The sequence below is a fragment of the Papaver somniferum genome, unplaced genomic scaffold, assembly GCF_003573695.1.
Source record: "Papaver somniferum cultivar HN1 unplaced genomic scaffold, ASM357369v1 unplaced-scaffold_104, whole genome shotgun sequence".
Taxonomy (NCBI): domain Eukaryota; kingdom Viridiplantae; phylum Streptophyta; class Magnoliopsida; order Ranunculales; family Papaveraceae; genus Papaver; species Papaver somniferum.
Window position 1 is genome coordinate 1,451,076 of NW_020619270.1, and position 18,219 is coordinate 1,469,294.

At 36.6% G+C, this 18,219-nt stretch overlaps 2 protein-coding genes and 1 long non-coding RNA gene across 3 annotated transcripts; all 3 read left to right on the forward strand.

Annotated features, from left to right (window-relative positions):
- Positions 1 to 657: 657 nt before the first annotated feature.
- Positions 658 to 2,661, forward strand: LOC113327602. Its single transcript, XM_026574780.1, has 2 exons — positions 658 to 1,054; positions 1,137 to 2,661. Exons 1-2 carry the CDS (start codon positions 755 to 757, stop codon positions 1,479 to 1,481), a joined length of 645 nt encoding a protein of 214 aa, XP_026430565.1. The 5' UTR covers positions 658 to 754; the 3' UTR covers positions 1,482 to 2,661.
- Positions 2,662 to 3,503: 842 nt separating this feature from the next.
- LOC113327606 lies at positions 3,504 to 6,646 on the forward strand. The gene is made up of 3 exons (XR_003349053.1): positions 3,504 to 4,061; positions 4,225 to 4,287; positions 4,396 to 6,646. It is a non-coding gene; the product is annotated as an uncharacterized LOC113327606 (long non-coding RNA).
- A 4,327-nt stretch (positions 6,647 to 10,973) lies between these two features.
- On the forward strand, positions 10,974 to 17,679 carry LOC113327589. Its single transcript, XM_026574765.1, has 7 exons — positions 10,974 to 10,989; positions 11,206 to 11,653; positions 11,777 to 12,144; positions 12,627 to 12,893; positions 13,035 to 13,759; positions 15,481 to 15,550; positions 17,639 to 17,679. Exons 1-7 carry the CDS (start codon positions 10,974 to 10,976, stop codon positions 17,677 to 17,679), a joined length of 1,935 nt encoding a protein of 644 aa, XP_026430550.1.
- The last annotated feature ends 540 nt before the right edge of the window (positions 17,680 to 18,219 follow it).

Genomic DNA, 18,219 nt, shown 5'->3' on the forward strand with positions numbered 1-18,219 from the left:
GTTTGAAGCAAGCGACTGCAGACGCCGACATGGCTATGATGACAGCGTTTCCTTTCTCCCTTATAGATGCTGCAGGAGAATGGTTCTTTTGTTTACCTCCTGGGAGTATAACCACATGGGATGGGATGAAGAAGTTATTCCTTGAGAAGTATTTTCCGGCATCAAAAGCAGCAGTGATTCGTAAGGAGATTTGTGGTATTAGACAAGTATCCGGAGAGACTCTCTATGAGTATTGGGAGCGGTACAAGAAACTTCTAGCTAGCTGTCCACACCATCAAATTAGCGATCAACTTTTATTCAATACTTCTACGAGGGGTTGCTTTCTAATGAGAGAAATTTGATTGATTCCGCAAGTGGTGGTGCACTCACCAACAAGACCATTGTTGAATCTACAAGCTTGTTAGAAAACATGGCTGCAAACACTCAACAATTCTACACTCGAGGTGAACCAATGGAAAGGAAAGTGAACGAAGTTGGTGATTCTTCACATTTGGAATATAGGATGGGTAACATGGAGAGGATGATGCAACAAATAGCAGCTGTCGTCATACCATCATCATACACCGAAGATGTTGAGCAAGCAAGTGCCATGTACCAAAATCAGCAAAGGCCAAGATATGATCCATACTCTAGCACATATAATCCGGGTTGACGTGATCATCCTAATTTTAGCTACGCCAACAAGCAAGGTGTAGTTTCCAATCAACAAGGTGGGTACCATTTCTTGCAAAGGCTGCAACAAGAAGCTCAAGGCATGAGTATAGATGACAAGTTGAATCTCATTCTCAACACAATGACGCAAGATAAGCAAAAGACAGAGATAGATATGAAGGACATCCGAACACAAATGGGTCAACTAGCTACTACCGTGAGCAAATTGGAAGCACAAGCAGCTGGAAAACTTCCCTCGCAACCATTGAATCCCAGGGACACTGTCAATGCTATTGAGTTGCGAAGTGGGAAACAAGTAGAGAAACCGGCAACATCACCGGAGCCCCATGAACGTGATTTGGAGAAAGAAGTGGACGAAGCAGCCCCTAAAAAGGATGATTCGGTAACTAATTCTAACTCTAAACCTCTTGTTTCTACTTATGTTACTCCTCTTTCCTAACAGGTTTGCAAAATCAAATAAGGAGACGTTGGACAAAGAGATTTGGGAAATCTTCAAGAAGATCGAAGTGAACATTCCATTAATTGAGGCGATGAGGCAGGTCCCTCGTTATGCAAAGTTCTTGAAGGAATTGTGCACTAACAAACATAAATTGACCGGTAATGAGGTAATGCGTGTGGGGGAGAGTGCTTCGGCATATCTTCAAAAGAAACTTCCACCTAAATTAAAAGACCCCGGCAGTTTTACTATACCTTGCACAATTGGTAAAACAAGGTTTACAAAAGCTTTGCTACATTTTAGAGCGTCTATTAGTGTTATGCCTGCCTCAATTTATGAATCTTTAAAATCTCGGTCCTCTCAAAAGTACTAGCATAGTTATTCAACTTGCCGATATATCTAATGTCTACCCGAAAGGGGTTGTTTAAAATGTTTTGGTGCAGGTCAATGAGCTTATATTTCCTGTCGACTTCTATGTTCTTGATATGAGTGATGAAAACTCATCCTCGTCTACACCTTTGTTGTTGGGTAGACCATTTATGAGAACCGCTAGAACAAAGATAGATGTATTTGAAGGTACCTTGACAATGGAATTTGATGGATAGGTCGTTCGCTTCAACATCTTTGAGGTGATGAGATACCCAAGTGATGTGCACTCATGTTTTGTTGTGGAGGAAACTGACGCTGGCTAAGAATGCAAGCGAGATGAAAGTCGGGTTGATGACTTTAAACCAAGCGCTAAGTGGGAGGCAACCCACCGGTTTTGTATCTTTATCTTTATCTTTTTATTTTAAGCATTTTATCTTTATTTTCTTGTTTTGCATATCATTTGCGGAATTTCCCACCTTGAACTTTACTTTGAATGACTAAATTTTACATTGAGGACAATGTAAAGTTTAAGTGTGGGGGAGTATTTATATGTTTTTAGAGTTTGTTGCCTTTAGTTAAAAATAAATAATAAAAAAATAGAAAAAGAAAAAAATTGCTTTATAAACTCCGAAATCTAGAAAGTTGTGCCTTTAGGATGACACTACCAATATAAGTGGATGGAACCATCTTGATTGCAGGAGTTGAGGAACCCATTAATTAAAAGGACGACAAAGCTCATGAATTACAAATAATATGATAGTTGTTACCATATCTCGGAATATCACCATATCACTTTCTGTTTTTATTTTTTGCAATATTATTTTGTTTCTCTAAGTGATTTGGTGGGTCACTAACATCGAATTGTTATTACTGCTAGGATGGAATAGAGTGATTGAGTTACTAAAAAAAAAAGACCAGACCAATTAGACCAACCGGAGTATATATATATATATATATATATAAAAGATTGACATTTTGATGCAATATGTGTGTGTTCTCCCTGTCTCCGTCGCCTAAGCAAGCGTGGAACGCATGATCCATGAGAATTACCATGTATTCTGCTAAAAAGAAGCATGTGCTTGGATCCAAAAGATTTAATCATGTTGTCAATTAAAAAAAAATTCAAAAGAAAATTGAAAAAAAAAAGTGATTTTTTTTTTTATCATTGTTCAATTAAAAAATCAACTGCTGGTTCCCTTGTATATTCCGGTTGAGTTGATCTAGAATTAAGATTGTCGACTGCTGGTTTCCTTGTATATGCCAGCTGAGTTGATATTAGAATTCATACCAGTATCTCAATCCATTAGGTCATATGTTCATCTTGGCGGTGAGCTTGAGACAGATATGGGAAACATCGATCACTTTATTCAACATTCACAAACATCTACCTCTATGTCCATCTTCTTAATCTATTCATATGTGATTGTGGCCAGTTATATTCCGAGTATTGTGGTTTGTTCGACTTTCTAAGTAGAGATTTATTTACTTATATATGAATTGAATTTGCATCAAGGTGCCTCCTTTTGTAGTCATTTTGGGTTCGTTCATACACAGGTAGTTGGAATTTGGAGTAAAAGATTTTGTAGGTACACCTCTTGTAAACCTTCACGAGACTAAAACTCGTCCACTAGAAACACCTAGGGGTTTAAAGGCTTGTTATACGTGCTAAGTGTGACCGTAGCCTCGACGATACGGAGTTGTATGTATGTTTTAGAATTATTTGGTTTGATTTGCTCGAGGACTAGCAAAGTCTAAGTGTGGGGGAATTTGATAGGTGTTTCAAACACCTTAATATCTATTTATTGTTTATGTTTTTTTTGCTAAGTTTTCTTGTAAATTATGTATCTTATATTTGTTTTTGAGTGTTTAGGCACTTTAGAGTCTTTTGGAACAAAAGAAGAAGAAACGCCGCTTAAAAGAGAAAAAGTGTCATTTCATGTGCAACTGTTGTTGGACGCGAATTATTTCTCATTATTTGATTTTATTTCTTTATCTCTGTCTGAAAAGCATGTCGGCTTTAGTGATGCAAATTTATTTGTCTGAAAAGCACGATAACTTTAGTGATGAGGAGAAATTGAAGAGAAGAAGTGGATCTAAAAATAAGAGATGGCTGCTGTTGGTGGAAGAATTCAAGGGAGAAAAAGCGCCAAAAGGTGTTGCATCGGTGCACGCGGTTAAAGCTCATGTCAATAAATTGGAGACCAAGGACATTGACGGCAAAACTGGAGATAAATGAGAACTCTAATTCTCTTTGTTGCTGTCGGAGAAATGCAAAGGCATGGACTGGGAATGGCACACAGGCGCAGTGGCATAGTGGATGGAAGTTGTTGGGTAGGGGTGAGCAACGGACGGACGGTTGCGGGTTAGGGGTCACCGTGTCCAATCCGTCAAAGTTGCGGATTTGGAAAATCAAACCGTGTCCGGCCCAATCACCCGCAGATTTGACATCCGCGGATTAGCGGGTGATACGGACCGGTTGAGGATTAACCGCGGTTTGCATCATTGGAGTTGTGGCTTGATATTTATCTGCATTCAAGAAAATTGGAGTTTGGGTCTTGGATTTGGTCTTTCATTCGCTTAAATGGTAGTAGCATTATCTTTACGCGGGGAACCTATCTTTAGCATTAGTTATCTGCACTTTCATGAAGTTTCATTTGTGTTTCTCATCACAGATCTGGAGATGTCATTTTCTTTGCTTCCTAAAGAAAATAATATTTTTTTAACGTGGTTGATTCTATGTTACTTAGGTTTACAGTTCGTGGAAGGAGACGAACTTTTCAACTCAGTGGTGCTATGAGAATTATATTCAGGTAGACAAGACCTTCCCCGATTTTTCTTTACTCTTTCTATTTAGCTATTTATGGGTTGTGGGATGTTGACTTGATGGCGCTTGGGGCCATGCGAAAATCTATCTTCAGCAACTTCTCATGACGAAATTGAAGAGGCATCCCATCCACCGAGACTAGTCTACCCAAACAGAGTGCTCAATATGGATTACGGTATTGATGTATGCAGTTGTGAGTGCTCAACTCTTGACCTTCTTCACTAAGCAAGGAAGCACCATGATTAATTCCCTTACCGCCCTACGGTGCGGATGAATCTGCGGATTTCAAAGTCCAACCGTAACCAAACCGCTAAAAGTGCGGATTTGAGAATTCCACCCGTGTCCGGCCCATAGATCTTGCGGATTGGGTTTCACCCGTAATTTTACGGATGGATATGGGTGAAATCCGCGATTCCGGACTTTTTGCTCACCCCTACTGCTGGGCATGAAAGTCGTGTCATGATCAACATGGGCTCGACAATCTATCAGGCCTGGGGAGAAAAGAATGAAACAGGGAATAGAGTTCACATCATAGGATTTACACATGCACAGTTGAAGAGGAGAAAAATTAGGTCTCAATAGAAACCAAGTTACAACAGATGAAGACTCATTTCTTCTTTGAATTCACGGTGGGTTCTTTCTCTTTCCCTCCGACCAACTCTCGGCTAATTCTGCCGTCAATCAACAGTGGGGTTTGTGGCTGTTTCAGAAAGGGTTGATAGTTCTTCTCGCAACCAAGCACTGAAGATGGCTGGAGTTTTCAAGGGATTCTGGTACATAGTTATGGTGGTATAGAACATATTTTTAGATGCAGAAAGAAAAGGAAGAAATTGAGCTGCTGAGTACGGTGGTGAATTGGGTTAATCTTGACTCAAGGTTGTAGTTTAATTTGCAGGTTGATTTGGGTATCGAAATGGTGGTTTGTTGGTTCGAGTTCAGGGCTTAACTGGAGCTAATTTGAGGTAAGTATGTAGCTGATTCAATGTGGAATTGTGGGAAAGATTTGGCTGGGAAGTTGAGGTAGTAAATGAGCTGTTGATATCATGAGTTCTGGGGTCATTTTGGTTGCAGTTTACAAGAACTGAAAGCTGGGTACAGAGTTGTTTGGGAGATAAGCTTGATTTGCTGCTGAAAATCAGTGAAGAAGGCATTACTGTGGCATGAGATTTGTAACTGATTATGTACATCTACGAATGGAAGAACCGAAGCTGTGTTCTGGTGATCTGTAGTTCGAGTTTGGGGATGAAATGGGTATAATTCTGGAGCTCAAAAGGTGCAGGCCAAGGCATGTGTTTCTGCTGTTTATTTGAAGGATTGTTTTACAGGGGTATGAGCTGAATTCGTTAATGGAAGAGAAGGTGGTATAAGATCAGGCAAAGAACTGCAATTGTTGCTGTCCATTTTGTGAGCTGTGTTCGAAGGGTTTTGATGTTCATCTGTAGCTCAGGAGGAATTCTGGGCAGAAAGCTACAAACCAGTGAAGCTGTTGGCTGAATTTCAGTAGAAAGATGTTGTTGTTGCCGTGACTGGTGGGTGTTGTCGAAAGGAGTTAAAGCTTTTTAAGTCGAGACGCAATTATGATTTCTGGCTACGATTAAATGAAGGAAGTGGTTTGTTGGTCTGAGTTGGAGGTGGATTCTGAGCAGTTACAGGCAAGCCATGAATGACAGGGTTCTTGTGTCCAATTTTGTGCATATTGTGTGTCTAGTATGAAGCTAAAAGGGTAGTCCAGAGGCAGTGGCTGCTGCCAGGGTTCGATGGAAGTTTGAGACTTGTTTTGCTGTTGTAGCCATGGTTCGATGGCTGTACAGGAAGGGTATTTGGCAATGGTTCAGTGGATGGCTGTACAGGAAGGGTATTTGGCAATGGTTCAGTGGCTGTGCGCAAGGAGTTTTTGGCAGTAACTTGGACGCGATTTAGAAGATGACCAGGATTGTATGGGCTGAATGGTAAAGATTTGATGACCTGTTCCCAACAGTTTGGGATGAGATTTGGAGGCCTGTAGGGTTCATGAATGTATCTTATTCGCAAGTCCAGGGCAGAGACATATAAGGGAGGCGCAGAAATCACAGAAAACCTACCTTATCATCACCGTTTTGCGCCTGTACCTGTTTGCAGAATTGCTGAGAAAGCTTGGAGCTGACAGAGACCTGTTCTACGCAACAGCAACTCTGGTTTGCTTCCTGGGGGTTTAATCTAAACTTCCCCTTCTTTTTAAACAATCTTTTAAGCCATTGTTAAGAACTTATGACTATGAGTAGCTTATTCAATCTTTGATTACGGGCGATTTCAAAGCCCGGAATATGAACTTATTGATATGAAATAACTTCTTGCACCATTATTTCCGTTATTGTTTAATTTCTACCATGCCAATAATGCTTATGAGTTATGTGCTAATTGTTTAAGTTCGAAATTGAATGATTGATGCATATTTTTATTGATAGTTTAGATTTTCTTCGACCCGTAATTGTCTAGAGAAGATAAACACAAGTAGCGATATATGGGTATTGATGATGGGACTTTGTTAAATACCCATATGTAGAAATTGACACTATTAGGTGATTCAAGCTTTTGAATTCATCACTAGGAGCAACCTTATCTCACAAAAATTAGAGCATTTGTTTAAGTCACACCTAGAGAGCGTACTTATAGAAAACTTGGCAAGTAGAATCTGGTAGTCGAGCGCTTCCGTATCCGGTGAACTTAGGGGATAATAACGAGATAGTTGAGCGTAATAATTATCCTATGGTTGTTAGTAACGAGATAATGCGAAGAACGTAGTTATATATCGATTTGGTTTATATTCCGTGGTCTAGAATGAATCCTTAATCAATCTCATCTCATATTTGAATACAGTCTTATAATTTTCAGAATTTTACAACACAATCATCCTTGCTAAGAGTAATTACATAACAACTTTTGCTTAAAACACCTCCCTTGGGACGAATCTGCTTTCATTATACTACTTGCTAGTGTAAAGAGAAGTAGAAAATATTATTTGCGAGTTGACACCTCGTCATCCAACCACATCCCTTGAAACAAGAACCTCAGAAGCCAAAACACTGTCAATACATTCCAACCTAGATGTAGCAGGCACTTCCTCTTCACCTCCACTCACATCTAAAGACTGAAATTGATTGTTAATGTTAATAATGGGATTATTTTGAGAACCTATTCCTCCAGCATTCTCAAAATTAACCACATTATCCAATCCCACAGGTTGAACCAGATCACCTCCAACCAACTCGTTCACACCTGGAGACAAACAATTTTGTGTCCCTTTCTTCTGTACCATCCTACCCGAAATAGAACTCTGACTGAAATATGAGTTTTCCACACCAACTCGATTTTCCAGTGTCAACCCAACTGAGTTAGAATTCTCAACTCGGAATTACTTAGCCCAAGAAAAGCGGGAATGACTGTTTTTGAATTTGAATTATTTTCAAACTCAATCAACAGTTTGTTAAACTCCTCTAAATTAGCCTTCTTTTTAGGAATAAACTTGTAATCCCATTCTATTGAAATGGCCCAATTCTGTTCACCATCTTCCACCATCAATATCGTCGGGATATCCGATAAATCTCCTTTGACTTTGATCTTGAAAATTTTCAAACTTTCCTTCCTTAGAGTGCTATCTGTAACATCCATTAATCCACCCAAGGAATTACCAATGGACTTGAACAAGTTATAGGTCCAGAACTTATGTGGAATTCCTCTAACCTTCAACCACTTACCAAATCTCGACATTGCCTGAATTGGAATGATAATATCCTGGTCAATTGGAGTAGTTTCTGGTTTTTTGCATTTGTCCACTACCACTGCCATCTGAGATAAAGTGACTACTACATTGTCCACTATGATCTTCTTCGGCCTCCATAAATCCAACCAATAATTTTGTTTCAACTCCATTTGTGCAGCCTGTGCATCAATAATTTCCATGTCCGGAAAGGATTCCCAATTCATCTGCCTCAGCACCTCACTAGCTATTCTTGGCCACTGAACTGCACCCTCCACCTTAATCAAACCTCTATATGCACCCTCCTTCACCATCCTCCTTGGAAGAGTTGCTTGAAAATCAGAACTTACAGGTAGGATCTTGGCAATCCTCCTGTGCAGATTATTCAGTTGTAAAACCCTCAGTATCTCCTTATAAAGAACCCCTAAATAATAGCCATTATCACTAAATGGAACACAAAGAGCATAAGATCTTGGATCATCACCTCTTCTAACTTTAAAAATTCTGAAATATCTCCCTGCATCATTCTCTCTAACTTCTCCCAAGAAATATGTTTCTCCCTCCCTCCTTGGCCATCGGCGTTTGTTGCCGCCTAGCTCCATCGATTCTTGAATCACATCCACCAACCAATACGCCATATCAACTGAAAAATGAATCCAAGAACAAAATCCTCGTCGCTTCCTTTCCTCTAGCCTAATTCCTTTTGAGTTTCCTAAACCTCCATTGAAACATTAAAAAAAATTCTGTCGAGATAGAGTGTATTTTGCGCTCTTTCTCTCTCCATTTTCTCAGCTGTTTCAGTTGCCTTCAAAAACAAATAAAAAACATGTTCACAAATTAAATTATAAGCCAATAAAATATTTCCACTAAATCCTATAAAAGAAAGCAAACTTCAATCAGTATCCCAAAACATCATTATTATTATCAGAATATTATTATTATTATTTGCAAGAAAATATTATTAAGACTAAACAGAAAACCAAAATATCAAACAAGCCAATATTATTATTATTATCAATTATTATTATGAATTATATTTTTAATTGAGATATTTGTTTTATTACAGAAATAAAGATATTTTACATGGAAATGGTTGGAAGCCAGACAACAAGTTGTGCCCGACGCCTTTTTGAACAGCCAACCCTATCCTATGAAATAAAAAACTACCCACTTTGCTATTTGCATCATAACTAGCGAAGCAATTCTTCAATCTCAACAATAAAGAAATCATATCACCTCCAAGTTCTCCAAAATCTCATGGAACAACCACCGAATATTTCACTCACTCAAACCAGTATTATCATTATTATTATTCAAATCCAACGGAACAGGAACGCATTATCAATCAATTATTATTATCCAAAATCTAGTGGAACAGCAAACGCGAACGGGTTATCAATTACCAACGATTGATCAACATAGCATCATTACTATTACGAAGTAGGACATGTTTTCATACCGTATAAGCCAAGCATAAAAATATTTCCTTAAATCACTCCACCTCCCCACTCTGCTCCATTAAATCTACACCATACATTTAGGATTTGAATCACATTCAGGTACGGGTGGGGTTCATCATTTCCCAAATATAGAATTTAAATTGGAGGGAGCAGATTAGGGAGGTGGAAAATAGGGAGCTGAATAGCACCACCAATATTACTAGCACTACATCAAGACTGCTAATCTCTCAACACCTAGTCAGTAAATGACTTGACAAGCAACCGCCACGAATGCAGCAAAACATGTGAAGACAGATCAACCAAAATTCATGCACACATCAGCAGCACAGAGGACAAATAAACATGCAAAGAAAAGTGGATCTAGTATAATGGAGACTTGTCAAACGTACGTATGCGATGATCTTTCCTATTTCTTGGATGCAAGGGTAATCAACTTATAAACCGATGACAAATAATAGATCCAACACTCAAGATATCTCATAAACAAATTAAGCAATAATCTTATGTTGAAAAGAACAACCACCTTCAGTACATAAGCGAACAAACAGATGATATTTCATTTATTTCTTCATGTTAACATGACTACATAGAAAGTACAGAGATCACCCCACGTATTGAAAGGGTTATGCTTTATACCTGTTTCGCAGATTGATAAAATGTAACTTGGGTGTATGCGAACCAACAGCTGATGCCTCCGCGTATCGAATCTAGCAACACAGTACTACCGGTTTCATTTGTCTCTCTCCTTGCAAAAATGAATTTTTTAGTCTCCCCTAATCTCTGTGAATACTCTCGCACTAGTATGCCTCCCTCTCTCAAATTTCTCCTCCTCAACTCGTGGAAAAGCTCAATATTTATAGCCTCCTTCAACTAAGGCCCTAGGATTCAATGCCTAAGATCAAATGACCCATTCACTATTTCATAAATTCATTGGATGTTATTACCAAAATGCAAAAGATTTCATTTAAGCCTAGAATCTTAGTTGGAAGGAAAGATTTGGGAACAAAGGAACCTAAAAAAGATGTCGACATTTGGTAGGACGGCTAGCTAAATGCAAATGACTAGCTTATACTCATGGGAATGGACAGGTTCTGATGGACCTTTAACATTTGTCGCACCACAAGGAAGATATGGACGTCCAGCTAAGGACTTTGTGGACACAAAACATGGTCGCACTATATGGACGTCCAACTAAGGACCTTTGGTACTAATTGGTGGATTTTCAAAAGTGGACGAACTCTATGAGTTCATTTTGTCCAACTTACTCGGTTCCATTTTACTTGTAACGGTATATTTGGGCTTACAGTGCATCGTTGCTAGATTCGGTTCGCGACAACATTTTTAATTTAGACCCAACATTTGTGCGAAATTTGGGTGTCTACACCTGGGACTGCTAGTAAGCCATATTATAAATTTGAAAATCATTAAATTTTTCATAAAGATTTTGTGAAAAGGGTGGAGATTTGGTGGAGAACAATGGATTTTCAGGGAGGTGCTAGCTTTGTATTCTTTAAGAAACTTCAAAATCTGAGTTTTTTTCTTAAAAGTTGGAGTATTTAAGAATTTGGGTCTGTTACTAAGAATAAGAATGATCTTACTTTAAAAATTGGATCTTTGGATCAAGAAGAGGAAAATGGGAGGTTAACTGATTTGCAGTGGTAGGAGAGACTTGATAATGCAATAAAACTTAATTCAATTTCTGTTTTAGAAGCTAGGAAGTGGTTTTCAAGGGCAAAGCAGAATCAATTCAAATGGGGTGAGTCAAACACTTCTTATTTTCATAAAATAGCTAATTCTAGGAGAAAGAGAAACACAATAGCTAAACTGGAGATTGATGGTGTTGATTGCTTTAATCAAGGTGTTATTAAGGAAGAAATGAGGAATTATTTTGTTTCTCTTTTTACTGCACAGGATGATGTTTCTTTCAAAATGAACAATTTGCATTTTCCAGTTATCGAAGAGGAGTTAAAGGTTTGGATGAAAAGAGAATTTAGTGAAGAAGAGGTTTTTGATGTGATAAAGCACATGGGTAAAAATAAGTCACCTGGTCCAGATGGCTTTTATCTGGAATTTTATAAGAAGTGCTGGCACATTATAAAGGATGATTTCATGAAGATGATGGTGGAATTTCATACATATAGTAGCTGGGATTGGAGGTTAAATTGTTCTTTTCTGACTTTGATTCCTAAGAAGGAGGATACTTGTTCTCCTTGAGATTTCTGGCCATTAAGCTTGTTGGGGAGTGCTTATAAAATCTTATCTAAGGTTTTGTCTAACAGATTGAAAGTAGCAATGCCTGTTTTAATATCTGATTTTCAGGGAGCTTTCATTAAAGAGAAGCAGATATTGGATGGTGTGTTGGTGGCAGGTGAATGTATTGACAGCAGATTGAAGGCTAAAATTCCAAGTATTTTGTGCAAAATTGACATGGAAAAATCCTTTGATAATGTCAAATGGAAAGCTCTTTTTTGCATTCTTAAAAAACATGGCTTTGGTGACAAATGGATTTCTTGGTTGGAATGGTGTATTACATCTTCTAATATTTCTGTATTAGTCAACGGAAGTTCTAGTGAGAAGTTTAAACCAACAAAAAGGTCTAAGGCAAGGAGATGCAATGTCTCCATTTCTATTTCTGCTAGTGGTGGAGGTTTTGTCTAAATTACTGGAAGATGCAGTACAAAGAAATCAAATTCATGGTTTTGTGGTAGCTGAGAATGGTATTCAGATTTCTCATTTGCAATTTGCAGATGATACTCGATTTTCTTGAATGCTGATGTTGTAGAAGTTAGAAGGTTGTTTCTTATTTTGTCTACTTTTGAGATGCTGACTAGAATGAGATTGAATTTGGATAAAAGTTCTATGATTAGTGTGGGTGCAGATGAGTCTATTTTTGAATTGGCAATTGAACTTGGTTGTAAGGTAGAAGTCTTGCCAATAAATATTTGGGGCTTCCTTTGGGAGTTACAGCAAGAAGCATTGCAATATGGGATGATGTGATTCAGAGGATGAAGGAAAAGTTTCCAATGTGGAAGAGAAAATTTTTGAACAAGGCTGGGAGATTAATTCTTATCAAAAGTTGTCTTTCGAGTTTTCCTTTATACTATTTGTCATTGATTCATTTACCTGCAGCTATGGAGCTGAAGTTAACTAGAATCATGAGAAATTTTTTGTGGGACTCTGCTGAGGACAAGAGGAAGATGTGTTGGGTTTCATGGAGAAAGATTTATACTCCTATGAACAAAGGTGGTCTGGGGGTAAAAAATTTGAAGCTTACAAATTTAGCTCTTTTGTCTAAATGGATATGGAGATACACAAAGGAGAAGGATGCATTATGGAGGAGGATAGCTCAAGAAAAATTCAAGGGAAACAAAGATTTGTACTTACCTGTGGATGATAGTTTACCACAAGAAAGAAGCTTTCGGAAAAATATTTTAAAAACTACTCATTTAATTCAAAGAAGTTGTCAATTTCAGGTGATGAATGGAAAGGCAACAAGGGTCTGGTATGAATAATGGTGTACTAATGGTGTTCTTAAAGATAGATTTCCAGCTGCTTTTAAAGCCTGTAAAAACAAGAATGCTTCTATTGCTGAGATGGTGGTTAATGGGAGGCTTCAATGTAATACAAGAAGGACTATGACTGGAGTTGAACAGCTGGAATGGGATAGTCTGTGTAATGAACTAGGACTAGTACCAGATTTTGCTGAAGAGATGGATGAAATTTCTTTTGAAGGTGATTTCAGTGTTAAGAAGATTTATGAGATGCAATTGGAGGAAGCTGGAGCTTATTCTTTTCAGAAATTTCTATGGAAAAAACAGGTACTTGCAAAAGTGAGTTTTCTTTTATGGGCTTATATGCATAATTCTATTCCAACACTGCCAATGCTTAGACATAGAGGTGTGGAAGTAGCTTCAGATAGGTGTTATTTTTGTCACTCTGAGGTGGAGGATGCTGATCACATATTTGTAACTTGCAAGTATGCACATGAGATTTGGATGCATTTTTTGGAGGCTTTTAAAATGCATTGGGTGATGCCTAATACTTTGCAGAGTCTCTTTGAGATTTGGAGTCAGTGTAAACTCAGAGATCGTTGTAAGGATGTTTGGGAGAAGATTCATTACGTTATCATTTGCCACATATGGAAGCAGAGAAATGATAGAGCCTTTGGAGCTAGACACAAGCCTGTTAGTGAGATGATTTTGCTTATTAAGCAAGATGTTGTTCTTTGGCTTCATGAAAAAGAAACTCTCAAGTTTATTCCTGTAATGTCTATTCTGTTTAATTGGGAAACGGTTCTACACTCTTAACATAAGTGTTTGAATCCTACCCTGGGTTGTAAATTTTTTCATATTAATATAACTTTCTTTTTTCAAAAAGAAAGAAAAAACAAAAGGCAGTGGGAAGTGTTACCCGGCAATACCGACTAACACAGTCGCATTCATGACTGTTAACAATGTCGACAGTTAACAAAGCTCTTTATTCTTACGTTCATGAAGTTTAGGATCGTAAAATTGAGTCTCTCGCATAAATAAAACCATCATGGTTTAAACTAAAATGTTCTCTGCTTAATAGAGCACATCATCTTTATCTCTCTCTTTTATGAATAGGTTCCCCACCCATTGTACTGTTTAATCCCATCAATCGCGAGTCTAGGAAATAGAGTTCCAATATTTTTTTTCTTTATTTTAGGATTAACCTTGTCTGACTTGCAGTGGGATGTGACCGGTGATTGAAGTTCAATCAATACCTCACGATTTTATCATCTATTAGACCGAATAGTCTGTTAATTATGGATGTTAATGGTTCCTTAGATCAGTTTATGGGTTTGATCTATATCCATAAGTCTCCTTTGGAATCTGGATTGGTTAACTGTTTATTTTATTTTATTTTCTTTTGATGGATAATTGGTTTAACTTGAAGGAAAAGGAGAAAAGATAATCTAGGTCTACTAATTGAATTCATGAATATATGTACAGAACCAGCAATATAGAATCAAATGATTTTGACGATGAATTTATTTACTCTGTTTTCAATTTAGAAGTTGGGATACTAAATTAAAAATGCCCCTTAGCCAAAATTTAGTCTAAGGGGCATTCATGAGTATCCCCAATTTGTGAGAGTATCTTCCAATTATGCCTTCCTTATTTTCCTAATCATTTTTACTTATGAGTCTTTAGATTTTGGTGACGTTTATCGACTTTTCATCGTTGATTTCCAGTAGACCTTCAATAAAAAAGTATCGTTAATACGGGTTTTTAGGTTTTCCACGTTGTTTCAAATTGAATCGAGATGAATCAAAAATCTCCAGTACTGAAATCACGTCTCTTTCTCTCTATTTATTTTCTCGATCTAAACATCAAATACGTTTAATAGATCGAAGGATATTTTAGACAATGAAAAAAACTAAATTAGTGAAATAGGATTAACTCGTACAAGACAGAGTAAATTATTCTTATGACCCTACATATTATGGGTCTTACTCTTATGACCCAGGGTCATACAAATAATTATGTAAATTATCCTAAAGGCCCTAGCATATATTGAAAAATTAGATTACCAAAATATCCTCTAATAAGAAATTATATTGTCCCCATTCCTTCCTTCGCAACTATTCACTGTCAAAAACAAAAATCATTCCCAGAATTTTTTTTTGATAAACCAAACCATTCTATGATTCTTCTGTAAAAACAAATCATTCTCCGACTCTTCTGTAATCGTCATCATAATCTTCATCGTCAATATCGATAGAAACCTAAATCAATGTATTCATTCAAAATCTCAATCAGATCCTTGCAACAACAAATCTAAAATGATTAGCAAAGAAATTGAATCTGATTCAGAAAATACAGAATCAGATGAAGCACAAACCAAGGATCAAATAAAAAACAAGCAATAAACGGTATAAGATCTGTTGATTTGTACACTATTCATTGTATTTGTGGGTATCTTCTACAGGGACTAAAATTTGTGCTTCTTTTTGTAGCTAGAAGCATCAAATAAGAAGAAATCTAAGAAATGTAAGAGGAAAAAAATGGAAGCAGATGAAGAAGAAGGTATAAAAGCTTTTGTTTTCTCTTCTTGTTGATTCTTCCCGCATGAAAAATAAATTTTAGGTATTTTTCAGCAAAAATCAAATGTGTGAATATATCCTGCACAATAGGTGTTTGTGAATATAACCTACACAAAAATGGAAGCAGATGAAGAATAAGGTACTAAATGATTTTGTTTTCTCTTCTTTTTTAGGTTCTTCAACATCAAGCACTAATTTTTTCACATATTTATAGCGTCGAGATTTAAGGATTTCTGTAGGATATTTTCTTCTTCTACTGTGTTAAATTTGGAGCGATCTCGTCTTGAATCCATAGAATTGGACGTGCTTTACAAACTTGTAAGTTTTGATTTATACGTGTTTTCTTAGTTATCCTTGATAGTTCACTTTCCTTATCTTGTATTTTGGAGTAATCTTGTATGAGCTTATCTTTGTATATGAAATTGACCTTCTTGTGGATAGGAATATCAAGCTGAACAAGAATCATAGGGATGAAATTTTTGCAAGGGTATTAACTACCAATTGGTTTACCCTTAATCAATTAGTAAAGGTAGTACTAAAATTTCTTCCCTTTCTTTCTTTTTATCTCTATTGTATTATTAATGTCTTCTTTTTATTGTTATACTAGATTCCCATGGTATACAACTGTACTTTGCCGCTATACTAGACTTCGTGCACATTTCCTCCACAAAATCGAGTCGTGCATATTTTCTCCACAGATCGAGTGTTGGATGATTGTTCATGTGCTGCAAAGAATAATGATTGTGAAAATTTCCCACATATATTCTAGTTTTGAGTATTCCCTCCACGGTTTCCAGTTGTGTATACTTTTATATGTTTTGGATCATGTATAGGATAACTGATGCTAAAACTATCTAATATCATGATTTTATTTTTCAATATAAGAATCAACTGAAGAAATAAATTCATTTACATTTAATTGGTAACAAAAAATATATGTAGAGTAATAAACCAAATGATGAAGAAATCGCGGAAGTAATACCTATCCGGAAGTAATAATCATTTAATTAGTATATTTTATGCATATATTGAAGTTGTACTTGTTTCTTTAGGAGTATTTGAATCTGGATCAAAAAAGGAAGAAATCGTGAATGGTACTAGCAAACAAAGTTGATTAGATGTTGAACAATTACATGTTAAAGAACATTTAGCAAAGAAAAATACTAAAATGCTCTTGTTTTCTCTTTTTGTGGAGTTTTTCTTCACAACTCAAACTTGTGGATGCTTCCTGCACAGAATTAACTGTGGATAAATCCTGCACATAATGAATTGTGGATATATCCAAAGATGACTTAAGCTTGTTCTTATTGTTAGTCATAAAAGTAAAATGTTTGTATTTGTTTTTCTAGCTTCATCTGCATCTAGGCCATATAAAACGACTTTTAGTAATGCTTGATTTTCATCGAGTTTGTTTATGTAGTTATATAATAAAAATAAAAAACTCAGTAATACATCTCTGCCCGTATATGTTGTGTGACTCGACCATGTACTGTTTGATGTTAAGTTGTTATATCATAACCTTGAACAAGTAGTTTTCAAAAAGAAACAATCCCATTAACTTCGTTGTACTGTTTGCACTCATAAAAAGCTGCATCCAGAGAATGCATATGAGGAACAATTCTAAATTGGAGAATCTTCATCCTTAGTTTTATGGTTTGAAGAATTTGTACGTTTATATGAGTGCAGGTGTTGATTTCCTACACATATTCTAGTTGTGAATATTTCCTGCACGGTTTCGAGTTGTATATTTTTCGCACATTTTTAAGTTGAGGATAGTATATTTTTCGCACATTTTCAAGATATTACTACTAGCTAAAAGTACCACTGGCGAGCAGCAGAAATATTCACAATTAGGATATGTGAGTAATATCTTCACATAATGAATTTTAGTTTATTTGTACTTGAAAATGTGCAAAAAAAGTTGTGTGAATAGTATCTACACAAAAATATGGTGTGAGTAATATCTTCACATAATGAATTTTCAAAAAGTGTATATTTTTTGAACATCTTCACGGTTTTCAGTTGTGTATATCATCACAGTTGGTAAACTTAAGTTTGTCACTCATTGTAGGTTTGGAAGCTGGAATGCAGGACACCGATGCATATGAGTAAGGAGATTATGGTGAATTTTCGTCAAGGCTGTAACAATAATCATCACTCGAGACTTCTTCTAGCTCCAACTACTATGATGGTTGAGATAATGTTGCTTAAAACCGAGGTTAAGTTGTTAACTCCTCATCGATTTTCATCTCAGATATGCAGCATTGTGAAGTTTCAATATCAAAGAGGCAATAAACTCTAGAAGGTAGCCAATATAAGTTGCAGCATCTGATCATGGAGGCTCGACGTCACAAAGTTATTTGGTTAGTTTAGTGTGTCTGTGTAAAAGGAACCATTGGATACACAAATAGAATATGCAGATTTCACACACATGTACTCAACTTTCATGGTTGTAGTAGTAGTTGTTGTTGTTGTTGTGAAGTGTAATACTGTTAATGAAGAGATGGAGATATTATTTTCGTTCAATCTTCATGATGAGAAATTTCAGTTCATTCATCTACCAGCTAAAAGTACCACTGGCGAGCAGCATAAATATTTACAACTAGAATATGTGAGTAATATCTTCAAAGAACGAATTCTAGATAATTTGTA